At 43.0% G+C, this 22,501-nt stretch overlaps 2 protein-coding genes across 3 annotated transcripts in view; both read right to left on the reverse strand.

Annotated features, from left to right (window-relative positions):
• The window catches only part of mast2 (microtubule associated serine/threonine kinase 2), a 162,432-nt gene extending 152,044 nt beyond the window's left edge, over window positions 1-10,388 (reverse strand). For both annotated transcript variants that reach the window (XM_069680601.1, XM_069680600.1), the window contains exon 1: window positions 9,760-10,388. In XM_069680601.1, coding sequence (XP_069536702.1) covers window positions 9,760-9,840 — 81 coding nt within the window. In that variant the 5' untranslated portion in view covers window positions 9,841-10,388. The remainder of the gene's footprint in view (window positions 1-9,759) is intronic.
• A 1,697-nt stretch (window positions 10,389-12,085) lies between these two features.
• pde4dip (phosphodiesterase 4D interacting protein) overlaps window positions 12,086-22,501 on the reverse strand; it is a 90,246-nt gene continuing 79,830 nt past the window's right edge. The window contains exons 30-44 of the mRNA XM_069679487.1: window positions 21,726-21,875; window positions 21,396-21,587; window positions 20,453-20,734; window positions 20,200-20,331; window positions 19,908-20,027; window positions 19,607-19,796; window positions 19,297-19,421; window positions 18,989-19,123; window positions 18,767-18,871; window positions 18,468-18,652; window positions 18,059-18,190; window positions 17,514-17,652; window positions 16,188-16,234; window positions 15,898-16,027; window positions 12,086-14,880 (exon numbers count right to left, since the gene is read on the reverse strand). Coding sequence (XP_069535588.1) covers window positions 14,723-14,880; window positions 15,898-16,027; window positions 16,188-16,234; window positions 17,514-17,652; window positions 18,059-18,190; window positions 18,468-18,652; window positions 18,767-18,871; window positions 18,989-19,123; window positions 19,297-19,421; window positions 19,607-19,796; window positions 19,908-20,027; window positions 20,200-20,331; window positions 20,453-20,734; window positions 21,396-21,587; window positions 21,726-21,875 — 2,222 coding nt within the window. The 3' untranslated portion in view covers window positions 12,086-14,722. The remainder of the gene's footprint in view (window positions 14,881-15,897; window positions 16,028-16,187; window positions 16,235-17,513; window positions 17,653-18,058; window positions 18,191-18,467; window positions 18,653-18,766; window positions 18,872-18,988; window positions 19,124-19,296; window positions 19,422-19,606; window positions 19,797-19,907; window positions 20,028-20,199; window positions 20,332-20,452; window positions 20,735-21,395; window positions 21,588-21,725; window positions 21,876-22,501) is intronic.

Below are 22,501 nucleotides of genomic sequence, written 5' to 3' on the forward strand. Positions count from 1 at the left end.
GTTCACAGCTTCCCCCGCTCTCGCTGGGTGATGATGCTCGACGCTTGTGATTTCTCCAGGGAATGTCGACTCAACATCCAGCTCCTCATACCGGAAAACACGTTAAATTCTGCAAGCAATCAGTAGGCCAGAGGCTCAACCACTGTGCAGAAGACAGAGACTGTATTAGCGCTGTGGCAGTGTAGGTTATCTTGAATTTAGCAAGACAACAGAGATTGAAATATTCTAGATTATTAGCTGTACTTGCAGCAGCTTTATGTTATGAATCCTGCTGATGTGCAGAGTTTCTTTCACTCACACAGCAGCCGTCAGTGTGAACCTGCAGGTTTCTGCTTGTAACATTCCAGCTCCTCTCTTTCTGCCGTGACCTCGTATTCAGAGGTCCAAACTGTGAGGGAACCATACAACACACACACACACACACACACACTCACACACACACTCACACACACACTCACACACACACTCACACACACACACACACACACACACACACACACACACACACACACACACACACTCACACACACACACTCACACACACACACACACACACACACACACACACACACACACACACACTCACACACACACACTCACACACACACTCACACACACACACTCACACACACACACACACACACACACACACACACACACACACACACACACACACACACACACTCACACACACACACACACACTGCATATATGAAAGACTGGTCTCACTTTCTTCAATCACTGACACACAAACAAACAGGCCTCAGGAGGAACAACAAAACAAGTGACTGCACCCAATGCTCCACCTTTTAACAGAGAACAGACACAGCTGCCAAACACACACACACACACACACACACATAGACACCAGGGTTTCAACATTAACATCGAGCCTCTAGGTCATAAAACTAACTGAGACAGTTTCATGTTTCTTATTTTAATGTCAGCGTTCAGGCTCTGCACGCTGACGCACTAACAAACTACAAGTAAACAGTTGGAGGAGGAGAGGACGATTGAATAACTCACATTGCCTCATGGTATATAAACTGACTCCATCCAACCTTATATGTATCATCATGTTCAACCAAGGGGAAAATATCCCTCTATGAAGACATGTTTCCCTGTGCAAGAGGAATGTAGGAAGGTTTAGAAATGATGACGACCTCTCACTGATGACCTCATACCATCATTCATCTGAACTGGATTTTATCGGTCAAATATTTCTGGCAGAAGAACACAACAGAACATCTACAAGCTCAGAACACTTTTATAACTTAATTACTGAGTGTCCATATAAATCCATTAGTCTGTCTTACATGAAACAGCATCACGAGCACAGGTGTGCGGGAGCACAGAAAGCACTGTTCCTTTTTCACATATAACGTTAGGTGCAGGAATAGTTGCATTTTCTACATTAGGATTTGGTAGCACAAAGAAGTTCTGTGTGTGGGTGTGATGGACGGTAAGAGCTAGCACGGAGGGTGGTGGGACGCCAGAGCTAACTGTTGAGCCTCCGCGAGGTGTCGTGGGCCTAACTCGATGAAACACCGGTGAAGGGAGGCGCCCACTCGCATGAATGCTGCTTGGGTTGCTGTGACCACTAAGGGTTATGTGGTAGGTTAATTATAAGTATTGGGTTGAGGGCACACGGGGAGGGGGTTCTTCACTGAGCGATTATCCTCATCATTTGGGCACAAGGTGTTTAAATCAAATGACAGCCATGTTGAAAGTGTCTGACAAACTAAACTTGCATTACAATCCAAATAGTCCAACTTAACTGGATGCAAACATGTGGATACTGTACTGCTGCAGGTTTATTGAACGATGCTACTTGCATACATCCCATACACACACACATCCCATACATTTAAATTTAAAAAATGATGTCTCCATCTTTAATATAACCAACTTTCTACTAATCCTGCTGACGTCAACCGACAAAAACTCTTCATTCATTCATCGTTCTACTTCCAAAAACCTACGTTTATATCTGCAGTATAACCGGAGTAATGTTTACAAAACAAGATCCATATGATTTCCACGCAGGATAACAGGAGGGGAAAGGCAAAAATAACAACACACAAAGATGGCCGAAAGAAAGGGAAGAGGAGCAGGGGGAGGTGGTGGAGAGGGAGGAGGTCGGGGGGGACAATAGAGAGCAGGAGAACATGTAGAAAAGGTTCTGTCAGTAAGCGGCAGAGTAACGTAGCACCCAGCTCAGTGTGAGATCAGCTCATCACTCAGCTCTGATGGGGGGAGGGAGCGCTGAAACAGAGAGGCATAATGCAGCGCTAAGCAGAGACAGAGTGATGGATTTTCTTCATTAAGGAAGCTAAAAAACAGACTGAGTCTCGCTTCTTTCTGGGTTTAACAGCCCGACGGCTTAATTTAAAGCTGCATGTGAAAGCTGCTGCAGCGAGCTCTGATGAGGGGACGCGAAGCAACGCCTGACCTAAAAACTGAAACTTCTTACTGACTGAAAAGGTAACAAAGGTGAGCAGAAAGCATGAGCTGCCATCTTTGCATTGCAATATTAATTGCCATTTACATGCATTGAAGTATGGGACCCTTCCAGGCTGTAATTCTGCTTAATTAGAGCTTTATAGTAATTGTCATTCCCCCTCCTGCATCTGTGCCTTCCCATTAAAACCTTTCCCGACACCCATTAGCCCTTTGGGCTCCATTAATCAGCCACCTCAGCCTGTGCAGCTCTAGGCGACGATCAGCTGGAGTCCCAGAGGTCGTTCTGGCTCGACGGCTCCTCAGCTGATCCCCGTGGCTGGTTAAATGACGGGAGGAGGGAATCACTGTCCCATATCATTGAAAAGGAGGGAAGCAGGTTTAATGGTTAACCAAACATAAAGCTAATGACCAGGAAAGAGTAAAAAGCCAAGGCTACTGTGGGACAGACTTTGAGATCAGAAAGCAAACTGTGAAGTTGTTTAAAATGTTAAAACACAGCTGCTAATACCTGATCATATATCTATACTTTCATCAGTACTTACAATAATTGGGATTTAAATGGCAGGTATGTAGGTATCTCCAGTTTATACACATTTAGGTGCGGACTCTAAAGTGTCTGAGGTAGACCCAGTTTCCAAAATGATGCACTCTGGAGATCCCACACAGAAACAACTGTTTCCACCTACATATATAGATGTTCTTCTGTCTGACAGAAAGGTGCTACATTTGGATGAAATGAGGATGGAGAGATGTGGACAACAAGGACAATAAACTATTTAGAGAGCTGGAGGAGAACCAACGTTATCAGATCATAGCTGAGCTGTGGAACTACTCAGATTAATCATTTCATTTGGAGATAAGGTTCAGGACAAGTTTACGAAGTTAAATTCGATTTAAACTGTAACTTGGGTAAACATGTCCGCCTATAAGAGACGTCTTCAGACACAGGTGAAATGTAAACACGGCAGGTCGTGTAAGCGCTCATAAAAGTGAGGATGTCCTCCCTGTGAGTCTCCTCAGTCGTCTGAAAGTGGTTCGCTTTTGCAGCGTCCAATCTCAAGCAAACCGCTGTAAAGGCAACTAACAGGAACAGGGGCTCATTTATTTCAGCATCTTAAACAAAGGCACGCAGCCTAATGGAAGAAGTGTGTGAAGGCAGCTGCAGCCTGAAAAACACCTGCTAACATTAGCTGCATAAAGTTGATTAAAATCCTAAATTGCATGATTATACTTTCACAAGAACAGCGTGAGGGCAGCTGAGCTGGCTCTGAGAACAATTAATGCATCAGCAACATCATTGTTTGTTTGTTATGTCTTCTGCTCCAACATGGCAGGATGTGTTTCATCCTGATTCCAGGAGTAAAAATCATTCTGCATTGCCTTAAAACATCTTCAAAGACAGGAACAAACTGCAGATATTAGACTTAAATCAAAACAACACCTTTGGTCCAACTCGTATTCTTATAATTGAGGAAGATCCAAACAAAGACCTTTGCAGAAGCAAACCTGAAATCGGTTGTTACACGGCCTCTCCATCATGTTACCTAAAACCCTCTGACCTGCAGCTGGAATCCAGCGAATGCAGGAGGGAGCGCGGATCACATAAACTGCAATCCAAATAAATGTGAGCGCTGATGTAGGAAATCTGAGATGTTTAGATAACACTGTTCAGACCAGTCGCCAAGCTGTCCCAGCCATCTGCTCTGTCAGTGTGAGTGTTACAGTCCTGCACCGCTGAGAATCTCAACATTCATCAAGCCAATTGTGAAGCTTCTCATTCTGTCAAACATAAAGGCTTCTTATGTTTCTCTGACAGGAACAAGCAGAGCAGAAGCAGAGATTTCACTTCCTGTCTGATCTCCTTTCATCCACTCAGCTCCTTTTGTTTGTCACAGTGAGGCCAAAGCGAATAGAGATCTATGATAAAACGCAACACAGGACAGGTCACTTGTTTTTACTTTCTCCATGCTAAAATATATTTCCAAATGATGTTTCATTTAAAAAGCAAACACTGTCAGAATGCTACCTACAGGGAAAATCCTGCATTTTACATAATTTCAGGACCTCGTTGTTGAAGGACTACATGCTATTTTAAACCAGAAACAGTCTTTACATCGCTCTCTACAAAGCTACCAGACTCCATTGGAAAAAACAGTAATTTAACCTCACAGGTGCTGGTCTACAGCTGCCTCAATCCATCAGTTTTTTTGTGTTATTGTGTGACTGTGGTGTTTAATAACGGTTATTCCGGATACAAACAATATTTGTGTAACACACAAAAACCAAAAAACAAACTAATACGGGTTAGCCGAGAAAAGCAGCTTCTGTGTTCTGCAAAGTAAAATGAATGTTTTTCTTAATGGAGTCTGGTGGCTTTGAAGAGAGCGACGTGTACGCTGTCTCTGGTCTCTGGTCTCATGAGCTAACTCTAAAAAGAAAAGTCAGTCATTGTAGGGATCATTTGCTTAATGCTGACAGACACTTAGAGTTTAGTGGATGTTCTTTGATGGGTTGTAAGTTTACCTTTAAGTCGTGACTCTCCAAGACTTTGCTGTTCATTTCTACACAAGTCTCGACTATGCAGCTTTAAGATAAAATCCTCCGTGCCCCCCCTCTCCCCTCATTAACACTCTCCTGTACAGTACATTGTTAATCTGCGGTAGGTTATTCAGTCTACCTCCAGTCTGACCTAATTAGCTTGATCCTGCTGGGGGGCTTCACAGGAACAACATCTCTCAAGTGCAGCCATGTAATTATTATCCTCCCATCTGCAGGAAGAAATTACTGCTTCTTTTGTTTTCATTGGAAGTGAACCACCTCATGAGTTTATAACTTTCTCACAATTACAATATCTTTAATAAAATGCAATATAAAGGCTGCAGACAAGTTCTACACCTGCACAACCACACCCGTCACCTGCAGGCAAACACAGTAACAGCGACTGCAGTTTTAACACTCCTGCCAAACGCAGACAATATCTCCCTCATGTTCCTAACATGTTTAAAACCTTCTTATATTTATTAAAAACTGTATTCATAGCACACAATTAGCATTTTGAAGAGGCAACATCTGCTCCCAGAAGACAATGAGGAATAACTGCAGATAAATTTGCATTTCTTGCCAATTTCTGATTGTTAATGTTAGCTCTCTGCTACAATCACTAATTCAAAACGTCGTGTGGTAAGACAATAAAATCTGACCTTGAGGAAAGTTTCTCTTGCATGAAAGAAAGAAGGGCGGAACCAAGTTTGAATAAAAGGTCAAAAGAAAAGCGAAAAGCAGGAGGAAGCAAATGAATGAAAGAAAGAGAGGCTGCACTACCAGGTAAATGTTTGCTTACATTAAGATTACACTGCGCTTCATCTGCCTTTGTAATGTGCTGAGTTGGATGCAAATACAACACAGCAACATTCAGAGCTGCAGTGAATTAGAAAAAGGAAGCAGGCGCTGTGTTCACACAGCTGCCTCTCAGGCCTCTGCAGGAACATTGTCTGAGTGTTTACTGTGTGCAGAGGACTGCAGTGCTTTTACTGCTCCTATTTAACCGTGTCAGAGAGCACATGTGAGCAGTAAAACAGGGATGGGTCAGGACCAGAGAGGAACACCAGACTGAAAACATCCCAGGAGGTGCAATTCTATCAGCCAATCAGCAGCTGGGAACCTGTGAGAGGCCCCACGGACAGGAAGATGAGACGTTTTTAACAAGCGAGTGCAACTCTCAGGAGGAAGAGGAGAGTCTTCAAATGACTCAATTTCTCACACGTTACACAAAATTACACAACCATTAGAATCATGTCCCAAGAGGACACATAATTCTAAGGTGATTCTACTAAAGGAAACGGAGTCTATAATTTCCCAGGATGTGTGAAACCGAAGCAAGACACTTCAGCCGAACAGGGAGAGATGTTTCCACAAAGACAAACGGAGGTTTGGGGAACGAAAAACCAAAAAGTCTGATATATAAGTGTAAGTGCAAAGAATATATTTTAACACACTTTGCACACTAAATGTAAAACTGCTGCCTTGATCAGTTACACTCGCTTCTTCTGCAAAGTAAAATCACTGCTTTTGTCAATGGAGTCGGGTGGGTTTGAAGAATGTTATCTGTACCGTACCTTACATGTTAAAATATTCACAGTAAAACACATGCAGACACTCTCTGAAAGCGTCATCACTCATAACCCAGCATTTTAAATAATAGGTAGAAAGTCACAATGGCTGAAAACACCCCGTCTGCTCCTCTGTTTCCTACTCTTTCACACAAAAACACATAAAACAGCAGCAGCTCAAAAACATCTGTCAGACTTCCCATGATACCATAAAGCACATTCCCTCAAACTCAACACCTCCCTCCCCCGGCTCAAACCTGGCTCCAGAATCTAAACTTTCCACAGTCAAGTTGACGTTAGGACAAAGTGCTGATCCTGGAATATTTAAAACATGACAGTTTAGGTCAAATCAGATCATTGTTACCTCATCATTCACATCCATCCCAAAGGCAGGAGGGTGCGGTTACATTGCATGACAGAGTGAGACGTATCAGACGTCTGGAGATTGAAAAACACGACTTCATGCAGAAATGTGAAACGTTGAACTTCAGTCATGACTTCATCTTTGGACGCAGTTCTTATTATGAAAAGAACTGAATGAACTGAGACTCATAACATCTAAATCAAACAGGAATTAAGAGCTGCTATCAAACATAATGTTGCCTCTTAAAGCCGATCGTGAGCTGTAACGTCTGAGAGCGTTGATCCGTGTTTGGTGCAAGCAGCCAAAAAAAATCAACTCAAATCATAAAAATGTTTTCAAAGCTTTTCAGCATTATCATGCAACGATGAGTTCACTGTGACTGAAGGTAAGAACAGACATGACGGGTCCACTGTAATGGATTACTGAATGCAAACAATGCAGCAAAGGAAGAAAGCATGTAAGTCTGCAGGTGGTTCATTCAAGAGTGAAATTAATAAATTACTTGTCTTTATGACACTACCATGATGCCACTCAGAAACATCACAAATTCCTGCAAAAAACCACTGAAAACTAACAACGTGTCCCTCGACCTGTCGTGACACCAAAGCCTAACAATCCTACAAGACATCCAGCTTTGTTGACTGATGAGAGTTTCAGGCTGTTTTCAAACAGGGTCATAACAGTGTACCGTACATTCAGCGTATAAGACACATTTTTAATACTGTTTTTAGTCATCTAAAAACATCCGATATACCGGTGCGACCAATATACCATTATAAATGCAGGAGCTCTAATGTAGCTAAAGCATCGTCACAGACATGTACAGTCATAATCACCAGAGCAGCCACCATCCTCACAACAATCAACGTGACCGTAGGCTGAGCTCAACAACCGCACCGCTAGCTAGCAGGAATGCAAACTCAACACAGTGAAAACAGATGGTAGGCTGTAATTTGTGTGTTTGAATGTGTTTAATGAAAATAAGTCGAGATTGTGTTGAAATAACTTGTGTACAAATATTTATTAATAAATAGCAATAAAAGCTTTTTCCCTCGAGGATATCCCCAAAACAGACTGCGTCTTATATTCCAGCCTGTCGTTAAACAGGGCCTGACTGATGTGATGTTGGCTAATATAATCAGCCGATATGGGCCTATGGATAAGATACATCCTTATCTGTGAAGATATCTTCTGATATGTGCAGAATCTTTTTTACAGAACAAATAGTGCAGAAAACAAAGCATGGGCGGGGGGTTAGAAACGGTGTCTCCGTGGTTTATGATGCAGTGTCTGCAGCCCTGCATCATCTCTGGTGGCACCACAGCTGAGCAGACGCTGGAACACACCAGGAACGGTGGACAATGTATAATAATTTTCTTTGCAGAGGCATATCAGTGTTTTCCCCGTCTAAAATGGCTGCCTTTCATACACAGTTAGAATACACCTTCATTAAACAGTCGCTTGAGTTAAAGCCGGTAATAGCTTTTTGCAGTGCCACAACTAAAATGTTATTTCCCAGATTAACACGGCCGACATTCCAACAACACACACACACACACACACACACACACACAGTGCAGAAAACACTACAGCTATTGGCGGGCTGATCTATTTTAAACACCTAACTTAAAATCCTTTTTCTCTCGCAGGCTCTCTCCGTATCGACTTTCTGCTGAGTCACTACACAAGCATCATCTTCTATCTCCATCAGAGCAGAGATTAGCTGTCACAGTGCTCTTCAGACCTCCCCCTGTGCCCCGCTTTATATTCGCTTCCCCTGGCAACCAAAGACACGCACTAACACACACTCACTAAAATACACATTCATACACCGAGCCATGCAGAATTCAGAACACAGTGTACTCCGTCACTTGAGGGACAATCTGTGATATTTTCAGTCATTCCATTGCATGGCAAACACCAGAGATGATGCAGGGCTGCAGGAACAGAGAAAGGGAGCATGATGTTTGACCGACAAACGTCTTTCAGAAAGGTGAACAGTATCAAGGTTAGCTGATACACTCTCTATGAGACGAGGAAACTGTGTCAATGCCTACCAGCTGCATTCATCACCAGCACCACTAGTGCCATTCTTTAACTGCTGCATTAAATGCTGCATATAAGATTTAAACTAGCAGCCACTAATGGGATTCAATCACAGCTGAATTACAGCCTGGACAGCTCAACGTAAAAACACAAAGAACTGATAGTTGATTTTAGGATGAATGAGAATAAGACACACACAACTGTCAACAGAAAAAGGGTAAAGGTGGAGCAGGTGAACATTATAAGGATTCTGTAACAGCCTGTTCACCCTCCTGGAAAACGATGCAGAAATATGATTTGCTGTAACACCAGACTACACAGCAGCTTCTTTCCAGAGGCTGTGACACTCCTAAAGTCATCCTCTGTAGCTCAGGTGTAGCTTATGGGTTTTATATGTCTGTTTGTTTTTAAATTGTTTGTGTGCAGCATAAAGGGACTACAGCGTGGGTGTTGGTATATGAACTTGTGTTTTAGAATTAATTGAACCTTGCACAAAAAATGCTGTGAAAATATTCAGCATTATTCAGAACACATGATTTGTCTTAAGTTGGACAAAATGTTTTTTTTGTTTGTTTTTTTAAACCGTATACAGATAAGCAGGGTGTGCCAAAAAACAAAAACGCCTTAAATGCACATATTTGTTAATGAGGTTTGGTACACCGGTTCATACACTTTAATGCAGTTTGTGCCCTGTGCGTGGGCTGACAGGCTCTAACTGACTTGCCCAGTTATCCTGGAAACCCACTGACACAGTACCTGCATGACTTCACTACTCACCGCATCTTTGTCCTCTCCCCCTCTCTGCTGCTGCTCCATGTTAGACATTTTCCTCTTGTTTTTATTCTCTGTCCTCTTCATCTTTAACTTCACTGTAAAACACTCCTTATGTGTGTGTTTATGGGTTTGACCCTGTTGACAGCTTCCTTTTGTTGTGGCTGCTGAATCCTCTCTGTGACTTCAGTTAGCGGGCTAGCAGCGCGTGAGCTCGGCTCAGTGACACCTCGCTGCCAAAATGAAATTCATCGCTTGTTGATGCAGTTTGTAGAGTTGAGAGTCCAGTAAAGAGTTTCTTCCAGGCAGCCATTCCTGGTCAGTAGCCAGTCATACAGATGTGGCTAGCTAACTAAGAGCCTAGCAACACTTTTCATGCCGACTCCACATCTGGAAAATCCGTTGTGACAACCTGTCAATCAACCCTGCAGCACCAGTGGCCACCAGTTTCTCCTTCAAGACAATAAAAAGGGTTTACGATCGTTCACAAGGACAGTTTGTAATTTTCACGGTCAAAAACATCCATGCTGGGTTTTTTCCACTTCATCCATCCAACTTGTTAGTAAGTTAGCTGCTCCTGCTAGCTACCTGTATTAGCGCCCTGCTGCGTGACTAGCTGAGCAGCTAGCCAGGCTGCCTGCTAACGTTTACCTGCCCAGAAACACCGTGACACCCATGACAGGTCTGTCTGCGCTCCTAACGGACGCTTCCAGGTGAATCCCGCCTGGTTTCTGTCGGTTTTATCCGTCTCGCTGGTTTATCCGACAGTCAATTTCCTCTTCATTTGTTCTTCCATCCTCAAATAAAAGCTAAGCTCTGGGTATAGACACCGGGTTAAGCTCTGGGTTGAACTGCAACGGCGGCACGGCACGGCTCAGCCTGTTTCCTGACTCTATCGTGGTCACTGAGGTCAAGCTAGCTAGAATAAGAAGGCAGCATCCGGTTGGATGTACCAAAATAAAAGCATGTTCTTCTAACAAACGTTCAGGACCGGCAAAAGGGGGGAAATGAGAGGGAAAAGATTTTCTTTAAAAAAGAATAAGTTGAAATATTGAGAACTCTGGTCTACTCTTAATTTATATTCTTAAAGGCTATTTTGAATCCTCTCCAGATCAGTTCTCTGAGAGCAGAGGGTGACATATGTTATACAGACTGCAATGTCCTGTGAAAATGGAGTTTTGGGATTTGGGCTGTGCTAATAACCATTTCCTGGACATGTTTTTCTTTTTTTGTTGTAAAGAAATTCATTTGGGATCAAAGTTGTTGTTTGTTTCGCATAATGAGAGGATCTGCACAAAAAATAATTAAACCCTCATTTGATAAAACATGCATAAAATAAAATGTGAATGCTTTGAGATACACAATATGCAACTTAAAGGCATTGTTGGTATAGTATATGCTTCAAGAACCCACAAAAAGAAATGTATAACAGAGGTAAGAGGTTTTTACTATTAAACATACATTATAAATGAAGAACTTTGGTGGAGTGTGGAAACAGCACTTGGTCGTGGAGGCGACAGGTCTGACTTGTAAAAGATATAACAAATAAAGTATTGACCTCTGAAATGTGTCACTGAATTGTCTGAATATATGGTGACATTCATGTATTTGGTCCTCAATTTGCTGATATTACACTTTTAGCAGGTTTGACGCATTTTATTTTGAAGGCCCACCAATCTTCTTCCTTTCTCTGGTTTCAGCTCCACCTGCTGACACAGCTTGAGTGAAGATTTCCTCATGTATACCGGTAATTCCACAAAAACCACAAACCATGCTAGAAATGTGTCCACACATAAATACATAAATATGAATATAAAAACATAGTAATAGATTTATTTAATATTGAATACCTGCCTGTGTTAGGTGTGTGCGCGCGTGTGTATCTGGGAGAATAGTAGTTTGTAATAGTTTGTGATTAGTTTGCGTCTGCTGCCACCTGCTGACTGTAAAACATGTGTAATATATGTGATTTTTACTCTTTATAAGTCCATTTAAACCATATCGTGCAGCCTTCCAGACCGCTTTTGTGTTTATTTTTAGATTTTAATAAAACAAGTTTAATCCGTAAGTTATAATGATGGTGACAAAAGAAGGCTAATGATGTCTTTATAAGAGATCAATTTAACCTCAGACATGTTTTATGCTTTTAAAAATGTAGAATTGTTCTATACAAATACATTTGAATTGTCTTTTTGGTTCAATACCTCAAATATTGTTGAACATTTATCTTATAAAGACACCCTGTAAATTTACCCTGTAAGTAATAAAACACAAAATGAGTGTTATACTCCAAAGTAGGAGACACAAAGCAGTCGTTGTTTTATCCCTTTTTATTAGAAAGGTTATTTTCTTTTACCCCAAAACATTTTTTATAAAGAGAACATGCATAGAAATACAGCTGGTCTTTGTCCAACAGCGACCAAAAAACTTGCATCCATGTACACTTCCTTTAATATGTACATACATGAGGTGTGGTTCGTACGGCCACACAGACACTGAGATAGACACTGACTTTGACCTTTGACCTGCAGGAGATTACGCATCAAAATGCTTAAATTTAATCTTTTTTTTACACCTGATTCGACTATAAACAAGTTGTCCGCTTTGGTTGATCTTATTGCTTTATAAATATATTATTACAGTGCTTTTTTATGCTGTTACTTTGCTGTTTTTTCACTTTTTGTATGAAACTCTGATTCATATGAGACCATTAAAACTGCTTCAATTGATTGTCAGAAAACTTAACCTTTAACAGATACCATGGCACTTTAATAACCCAGACCTACAACATCCACACAATGCAAACATGAAGGCTATTATTGCACAGTAACCCAAAAATTGCATATTTCAGTAAAAGTAATCGAGGGCAGCGACGCCACAGTTCATGCACAGAAAGAAACGGCTAACCTACTATACAGAGGAAACAAGAAAAACTAAAACAGAAAGTAAATGTGGAGAAGCCAGTGTCAAATACCAAATTACAGAAAGTTTAAATTTGCGCAGTGAGCGTCAAAGATCCTGCAGAAGATTAGAAGAAGATATCCTCACATAGAGATGTTTCAGGACTGATTGTTTTCTTGGAGGTGATTGTCATCTTGAGGGAAATTTATACTTAAAAAAGTCACAAATTTAGCATAAAAAGAAAACAAACCTGAAGATATATATAAAAAATAAAAGTGTGGTCCATTTACTCGTTACAAAACTGAAATGTCATCTCTTTTGGACCGTGCACTCACACTTACATGTCTTTTCATGTAAAACAGATCTGAGGCTGGAACATATGCTTGTTTTTAGTAACACTGGTTCATTGAGCGGCTGCACATCACAGCAGCTCCATCAGAAGGCTTCAAACACTGCAGGTCTGTGTTTCAGCAGGACAGACTGGGTTGGACCCACATATATATTCTAACATCTGAGACCTGACTCCATATCTAACAGTAATACTCTGGAGTTTGAGCAACAGCTCATCAACTGTGTTTTAAAAGTGAGTAAATGCACGAGAAAATCATCTGCCGGCTATTTAACCAAACTGTCTATTGGTTGTTCTAGTGTGTTAGCAGTAGTCGGCCATTTTTATGACACAAACACAAAAACTACCGTTCTGTCAGAGAGTATGGCTTTGTTTCCACAAGCTCCTCAATCCACATGCAACTAGTCTACACACTAACTACAAACATGAGCCTCGGCAGAGGCCGACAGGAAGCACTTTGCAGTTTGGTTTTGGCCTTTTCAAAGCCCCTCTCCTGCTGGCATCACGGGGATTTTTGCTGCTTAAATCCCTGCTGAAGTACGAGGCTGAAGTCGGCTTCTGATTGGGAACTTCTGACTGAAAAGTAAACGAGAATATTTCCTCTTTTGTTGTCGAGCATGGATTTGGAATCACATTCAAAAACATGATATGTCTACTTTAAAAACTGCAAAGGTTAGACCAGGGACTTTACAAAAAATTAGATAAAGCAACTGTGACATCTCCACTTGGTTTCTGGGCTATGCTTAGAAGCCTTTCATTTAGAATTGTGGCTGTTGCCATCTTGTTTTTTGGAGCCAGAAGTGACCATATTTGGACACGAGGGTGGAGCTGAAGAGGAACGGGGGTTTAGCAAACTCTCAAATTTAAGTCCATGCCTAAAGCTAACTTTTTAGCTGGATAATTAGATAGTTAAGAGGCTAAGCTAACAAGCCAGGTACAATGAGCGCAGGCACAGACACCTGCTTTTAAGTGCTAACATATACACGAATAAAACTGAGTCTCAGATTTGTTCTTAAACGGTCTGTTAGAACAATAAGCTGCAGAGCAAGACAGAAAACTCTCCAAAAGGCTCCAACAGCACAAACACGGCCCAGAGGTTACGTTCAGTGACTGAATTAGCTGAGGGGACACCTAGCAGACAGCTGGCAGCTCCCACCTGTCATTCAAAGAGGCCACGCCCCTAATGATGCGTCACTTTAAGCCTTAATATAATGTGAACAGCTGAGTTATATAAAAGGTCCTCCAATATCAGGCTGTAAACTTGTTTATTTCTGCTGTAAAGTTTAAACACGGGGCTCGATGGGGACTGACTCACTTTTGGAATCAGCCTCCAGTGGCCACAAGAGGAACTGCAGCCTTTCATAATTTTTCACCATCAAAGTTTCCTGTTTGAGTTACACTTGCAAAAATGGGAGGAAAAAGTCAGAAGCTCTGAATCATCAGCCAACTTCAGCCAATCAGACTGGTCTCATATAAATGTACAAAAACATTTCAGTTGATGGTCTCAGCAGAAGCCCTCATTACACCTGCACACACATTACACCCATAACAAGCCATCATTGACATTCAGTAACTCTCATGAACCAGCAGGAATCTGACCACACGCAGACAGACGTCACTCAGCTGAAATGTTTCTCCAGCCGATAAAAGATCCAGAACTTTCCAGCACTTTCTGTTCAAGCAGGAGATGATGACGGTGAGGAACTCGGGGCTGGTGCACTACAGGAAGGCTGACTGCAGGGGGCGCTGGTGGTGGTGAGACGCTCCCTGGACAGCAGCAGAAGAAGAGCAGGAGGAGGAGGTGGAGGAGGTCCGAGGCCTCACGACACCCCAACCAGGAGAGAAGGCGAGCTCACAGAAGCGTCCTGCGTTTTCACCTGGAACACAAACGAGGAGACATTTAGAGACTTTTGAATGATGGTATTTCTACATCACTCGTTGAGGATCTCTGCAGAATGTTTTTGATAAAACGCTCCATAAAATTTACAAATTATACCCTTAAAAACGTAATAAATTCCCTCAAATGAATTCAGATGTGCATAAATTAAATATGATTGTGCATCTTGAACAACCCTTTCAAAAACACATTTTAATAATTATTTTGCCACAAAAACGTAATGCAGAATGCCTCCAGTTTATCCAAGCTCAGTTTGAGGGTTCTGCAGCATGACATGGGAACAGGTGTTTAAACTAAAAGAGCAAAGAACCTGGATGGAAGGAAGAAGTGCACCTGATAAACACAGAGATGTGATGCATGTTTAGTCAGAGCAAATTCTGTTCCTCTTGGATACATGCACAAATTATCTAAGGACACTGACTGACATTTAATGCAAACAGAAGTTAGTCGTTTTAAGGAGATGATTTGTAACTTGAGAACATAAAATCGTCCCCTCACACCGTAAGATCCAGAGGATAACGGCTTCGGCGAATAGATTACGAACAAGCTGACAATGATTTTAGTAAAAGAATAATTAGTTCAAGTATGAAACTTCAGCTGCACAAACATTGCCACCAGTTTAAACACACTCTGTAGAGTTTCCATATTTCTTGCTTGCGTGCATCTGCTTCTGTAGTCTGCAACTGTGCAGTCATCATGTGTGTACTGTCGCCTGTGTGCTCGTACATGTGAGTTCTTGAGAGTGTTGAACACGTGGACTGTGAACTACTGTTTGAAGGCTAAAGTGCCCATGTTGATCTTTTCCAGCCATAAGTGACCATATTTGGACGAGAGGTTTGACACCCAAGAGCCTCAGTTTAATCTGGGGTGTTTTTAATGTGTTGACTCTATCGGCTACATGCACAAATATAATTAATACCAGGGTTTTTACCAAAAAGCAAGCGTTGTCATGTTATCAGGCCACTGAACCAATCACAGCAAAGCCAGAGGGTCGTACCTTTGCTGGACCAGGGGTGTGAGGAAGAGGAGGAGGAGAAGGAGAAGGAGGAGGAAAAAGAGGAGGGAGATTGGGAAGGGGGGATGGAGAAAGAGGCTTGGCGAAGGGAGGAAATCCTGAGCTCGTTCTCCTGAGGAGACTCAGCAGGAGTCAGAGGAAAGGAGAGAGGTGAGAGGGGGTTTGACTTTAATAACTGATTTTATCTGCTTGTGTACTGAGTTCGTTCCACCTGCTGGAACAAAAGGTTCATGATGCTCAGTGGTGTGACATAAGAGAACTCCTGAACTCACCTGTAAGTTAGTCTTTGCTTTCCTCAACACGTCCTTTGTCCTCGACACTGTAGACAAACACACACAGAGCATCCGTAAGTCATCTGTTCCATCATAAATCAGATTAACAGAAGCTTTCAGAGAAGTTCATGTATTTATTATCCAAAGGGTACTTTTAGAAATTTAAGTGCAGGCAAGACTATTATATATTTGTGAAATGAGAAATGACAGGTACAAAAAGTGTGTGAATGTCTCCAGTAGATGTGTTCATCCTGCAGCTGTGAAACAGGCTGTAATGGCTGCAACATAATCCTTGATGGGTCAAAGGTCGTCCACTAAAAGTTCTTGTTGTTTCCACTGACAGGCTCAGATTGTTATTCTAAGTGTGTGACAACATGACAGAAAGGATCCCTACAGAGATAGACCTTTTTGTTACAGAGGAAGATGATTGTTTTAACCACAAACAGACGTTACATCGCTCTCTGCACACACACCAGACTCCATTCAGAAAAACACTGATTTTATGTTAAAGAACAGGGGAGTTTCTGGTCTACCACTGCCTCAAATGGGGAGTTATTTTTGAGTTATTGTGTGACTGTGGTGTTTATTAACGGCTAGTTTGGATAAAAAAACAATATTTGTGTAAAACACAACAACACAATAACAAAACAATACAGGCAACACGAGACAAGCAACTTCCAAACTCTGCGGAGTAAAATGATCACTTTTGTTAATGGAGTCTGGTGGCTTTGAAGAGAGCGATGTGACGGCTGTTTGAAAGTTTAAGGATACAGTTTTAAAGTCTGTCTCAAACACTAAATCTCCTTAAAGTCATTCAAATGAAATGATAGACTTCCACTGTATTTGCTCTGCACCGTCCTGCATGCAGCAGTCACTGGAAATCTAAATAAGACTTTTAGTTAATTTTAATAAATTTTTGATTACCCTCTTTAATAGGAGACAGGAAAACGCACAGTAATTTTCTTTTAGTGGTGGACAAACTAACTAAATTTTGGCCCCTTTTATGTGTTTTGTTTGCTGGATTAAAATAAATAATTGGATAAAAACAGGTTGGGCTGCAAAAAACAAGCCAGAAGGAGCCGATGTAAGACAGTGAGACAGAGATGATGATGCAACTTCATCTAATATCATGATTATTCATCTTTCAGAACTCCTTGGATCAAAGGCGCACAGATCTGCAGCGACTGAGAGATCAAATAATGACGATCGCTTTGTTTGTTTAAAAGAAGAAACCTCATGATTATTGATCTGTTGATACTGGAAGAATGTGTGTGGTTTATGGTTTGATATGCTCTACAACAAACAGCAGGAGCATCAGTGACTCACGTTGGCTGACTATAAAGTGCTCCATGCTATCTTTGGTGCGGTTGGAGCTCTTCACTCTCTCCATGGCGTCCTTCAGAGCCTCCTCTTTCTCGGAGAGCCTCGAGCGGAGAGAAGCGACCTCCTCCCTCAGAGACTGATCCTGCAAACACACACAGAGATGTTTGCACTTTGAACAACCAGCAGAAAGCTGCAGAAAATGACCTGTTTTTTAGGATAAAGTCACGATTTTACAAAGTCTCCCAGTTGTAACTGAATGCTTTAATCTTCTAAAATCATCATCTAAAACGAAGTGAATGTCACCACTAGAGAAGCAGAATTACTCAAATCATTAAAGATTTTAATGTCTCAGTGATTCCGCCCTCTCCTTCTGGAACTAAATCTTTCTGCCAAAACAAATCGCCAAGTGTTTTATTCCATATAACGTGATGCAACAATAAAAATAACAGGACAGGAACAAAGTCGTCTACATATTCCACCACATCAGACCCTGCTGTCTCGCTTTCTCTGAAGCAGTATCATTATGGACGCCGTGTTGGCTCTCTGACCTGTTTGGTTTCCGTTGTGTTCGGCAGAGCTGCTCTCCAGAACATCCGGAGCAGAGAGTCCGACTCCTCCAGGATCTCATGCAGGGTTTTAGCATCCGACAGCAGCTTCCTGACAGAACCGGAGTCTGAAGGCTGAGAGGCACAAAACACACAATGATGTCATTATTATATGATACAGTTTAATTGTACTTCATTAAATGTGATAAATAATGTGTAGATTCTTCTTTGGGCATGTGGGTAGCATTGAAAGAGGCACGGGCAGAGTAGATGGCTTTATTGGAGTGAAGAAAAAAAAGTGAATTTCTTATAAATGTACGACTGTGATCTAAAAAGTGAATAGACCCATTTTGCTTCAGCCACATCGGCATCTCCTGATACTCTAAGTGTTCCCGGTCTCTGAGTCTCTCACCTGATGAAGGCTGAACTCCTGCGTCGTGCTCAGGGAACACAGGGTGACCTCCATCTTGCGGAGCAGAGCGCTGCCCTCCAGGATCTGCTGCTGCAGAGCCTTGAAGTCGTCAATGTGGCCCACTGCGTGGCGGCCATGACGGTTTGCGAACGAGCCGTCTGGGGCCTGACCCTGCAGAGTCGAGGCTGCAGGGGAAAGAAGAGAGTCAGGAAGGCGGGCAGGAGGGAGGCATGTGTGCTATGTGCTGGAGGTGAAGGAGATGGAGAATGCTGCTTGTCTAATGTTTGTGATTTTCTCACGTTGATCAGCTGCTCCAGTTTCTTCTGTGTGTTTCTGTGCAGGATGCAGAGGAGAGGAAGGACTGACGAGTCCAGTGTCTCTGACAGGCGGCGAGGGAACGTTTTCTGTGGAGGAAGATTTAAATGAATACTCACGTCTTCTTCTCAACGTATTTATCTGCTCCTGATTTTAAAAAGTCATTGCTTCCTAATTCTTGTGTCTGGTTTATCGTTCATACTGACCGCTGAAGAGTTTCCTCCTGGATCGAGGCTGTGCATCCGTCTGACCGCTCAGCTGCTGCTCCAGCTGAATGTGCAGCTCTCTGGGGTCAAAGGTCGCACTCTTTTGTCCAAGTTGGGGACTGTCACTGGCCTGACCTGTTTGGAAACACACAGACAAAATGTTTTCAGTGTTGAGACTGAAGTTGAATTGTAGAATAAAGAAGAAATATCGGTAATCAAATCGAAATGCTAAAAACAAAGTCAGAATTAAGACGCAAGATGTTTAAAGTTTTATTCACAGGCTGAGTGAAGCCATAATAAAACCTTACCTGTGTGTGTGTTTGTTGGGACTCCACACACTCTTTGGTACACCTGCAGCTCACACTGGAGAGAGCGGACCAGACTGTGGCTCTCAGACAGCTGCTGCTGGAGGACGCTCACCTCATGCTGCAGTCTGAAGAAAACAAGAACACATGAAAGAAAGCTCCTTTTTAATAATGCAGAATAGGACTGAGACTGAAACCTTAACCCTAAAGAATTCCTTTTTCATCCAACAGTGAGAAGTCAAGACTTTCAGAGGGTGTCCAGTCGCTCTTTGACTGTCTAAACTCGCTACAGACCGAGTCTCTTGGCACACACCTGTTGATGGCCTCCTGGTTCCTCTGTCTGTCCTGTTTCAGTTGTGTGACCTCCTGAGTTCGGGCTTCAGCCTCACTCTGCTGCTTCCTGATTTGCTCCGCCCACCTCACGGCCTCTAGCTCCGCCTCCTTCAACCTGGCCCGGTCCAGAAGCGACGCCTCCTTCAGCTGCTCCGCCTCCTTGCTGCCCTCTGCAGGAGGACACATGACAGTACATAACGTAAATTACAGGCAGAAAAACACGACTCTTCATGAACCGATGGATGATGGCGGTGTTTTCAGGTATTAGACTCAGTGTGTACCTCTGCTGGCCTGCTTCAGCTGGTTCTGCAGGCTGACGTTCTCCTCCTTCAGGAGTCTGATCTCACTGGAGAGCTGACCCACCGAGTCCAGACCCTGGATGTAGATGTTTGTCGGAGCACCTGGAGAGCACAAGGAGAGGACGATTAATCATGTTGAAAGCAAAGCTGGATCCATACAGTAAGTTTTACGTTTAAGGTCTGAGACTATTGTGTGTATACGTGCATGTGTGTGTGTGTGTGTGTGTGTGTGTGTGTGTGTGTGTGTGTGTGTGTGTGTGTGAGTGTGTGTTACCTTTCTCAGTGGTGGTGTGAGCCAGCCTCTCCTCTAGTTGCTGTCGGAGGCGGTCGTTGGTCTGGATGGAGTCCTCCAGCCTCTGTCTCAGACTCCTGATCTCCCTCAGGTGCTCCTTCATCAGGTCTGAACCTACAGCAGACATGTGATCAATAATCAGCCATTAGAAACTATCTGCTCTCTGTTTCATGCTCTACTACAGATACCAAACACAAAGATATCAAACACACACTCCTCTGAGATCTTTATGTACCTGTGTTACTGGTGCCTGACTGATACCCCGACGATCCAGAAGACAGGTCAGCTCCGAGTCTGACCGGTCTGGTACCATATGTCATATCCCACAATGCACTGCTCTCCAGCAGACTGGCCCCGGCTTTCATTGCCGAGCTGGCGTCCAGACTGCTGCTGGTAGCGCTGCTGAAGGGAGACGGCTGGTATCCGTGGAAGGAGAGAGGCAGGAAGGAGGAGGAGTCCGGCTGCTGGTGGGCGAACGGGAAACCTGGGAGAGGTTTGGACTGGGGGGTGGAAAACCCTGAAGAAGAGGAGAGAGTAACATGACGTAAGAAGGGAGTGAAGGTGAAGCAACACTCCTTTTTAGACTGAGGGGGACGCAGAGACTCGTGTGTGAAAATTACAGATGGTTAGTGAGACACAGAAGAAGGCTGAGAGAGATCAGGGATTTGTGTTAATGCAGTGAAATCTGTCTGGTTCTGGGTTTCTCAGCGCTTCATCCTTCATTAGTGTTTAGAGATCTCAGTAAATCCTTCTCAAGCTGAGTTAAGCATCAAATGAGGAACAAATACTTAAAGAGGAAGAGGAGGTGCAGTGAGTTAAAGATAAAAGTAAAGCAGAGAGACATAAAGGCGGTGGGTGAGCTGTGGATTAATAAAGCTGGTCAACTCCATTTCACTCCCTGTGAATCTACATGCAGCAGCATCAACATCAATCCTACTCCTTAAACCTGCATTCATTCTAATGTCCAGCAGGGGGCGACTGCTGGTTGCAAAAAACTGATTACATGAAAGTCTACAAGAAAACAAGCCGACTTCTCTCCTGATTTATTCCCTCAGTAAACATGTTCCTGACATTTGACATCATTCCCTAAAAGTTTGTGCTGTGAAAAAGCTGCACAGTGTTAGTTACAAACACATTTCAGCACACAAGCCCGTGCACAAACAGTCAGACTGACGCACTCTCAGTGTCTCCCAGCTGCCTTTGCAGCATCTGCAGCTCCTGATGCACGTCGGCCAGGGAGAAACCCACTCCCCCGCTGCCTTGGTAAGGGGTTCGCAGGGGTGTGGGGTGGGGATGGAAGGGCAAGGGCACCCTCTGGGTGGAGAAGGAGGAGGAGGAGGGAGGCTGAAAGGTGAAGACTGAGGCTGGAGCTGGGAGGAGAAGAGGAATCCGAAGAATGAAAGAGAGAATCAGGCAAGGAAAAGGGAAGCAGGACTGCACAGAGCAGCAGGTAGATAAGGTGAAGGTTTAACAATGCAGCAGGGTGTCACTACTGAGCCCATTCCTACCTGTCTGACTCTGCATGTCTGCAGGTCTGTGTGGTGAGTTGGGGCAGTGCATGCTGGGACAGCTGTGGCAGGACTGGGCTCTGTGGGATGAGGCGATGGATGAAGGGACAGACGGGTGACGGGGGATGGAGCCGGTGTGAGAGAGGCAATCTGGAAATGGAAGGAGTCTGCTGTGACTGAAGGAAGCGATGGAGGGAACAGCCTGGGAACAGCTACGTCCAACAGAAACTCGGGCACCGTTTCAGTTTTCACATTACTTCACACTAATTTAGAAGCTAACACAGAGGCTATTGTGAAGCTGGGGAAACAGAAAATTCACCTTTGTCGGAAACCAAATGTATTTTCCATCAATCCCATAATCCCCGGTTGTATTCATCGATGTTCTGTAAAGCCTCCTGAGTCTTTTCTTTCATCTGCTGCTTTCACAGTAAAAGACGAAACAGCCTGAACAGTGTTTGTTCAATCTTCTGAGATGAGAGTGAAACAAAGAATAAATCTTTTTTTTGGACATTGGAGTGAGTTTTCTCTGTTGCTCTCACAAATTGTTCTTCCCTGGAATCTGAGCACACTGTAGGCTTTCTCTTTTATAGCAGACGGATCATTTTATCCTCTCATCAGCTGCTTTTAACCGTCAGTCTTTTTATCAGCACTAATTTTAGATCCTGTTTTAGCTCTTATTTAGTACTTATTTGATATTTGTTTGTCACCATGTTCTGTGTAAAAGCTGCTGAACACCAGGGCCCTCAGTGGGATTAATACAAAGGTTTGACTGATTG

Source organism: Semicossyphus pulcher, unplaced genomic scaffold, assembly GCF_022749685.1.
Source record: "Semicossyphus pulcher isolate SPU_LCO1_2020_fin unplaced genomic scaffold, fSemPul1.0.p SCAF_4, whole genome shotgun sequence".
Taxonomy (NCBI): Eukaryota; Metazoa; Chordata; class Actinopteri; order Labriformes; family Labridae; genus Semicossyphus; species Semicossyphus pulcher.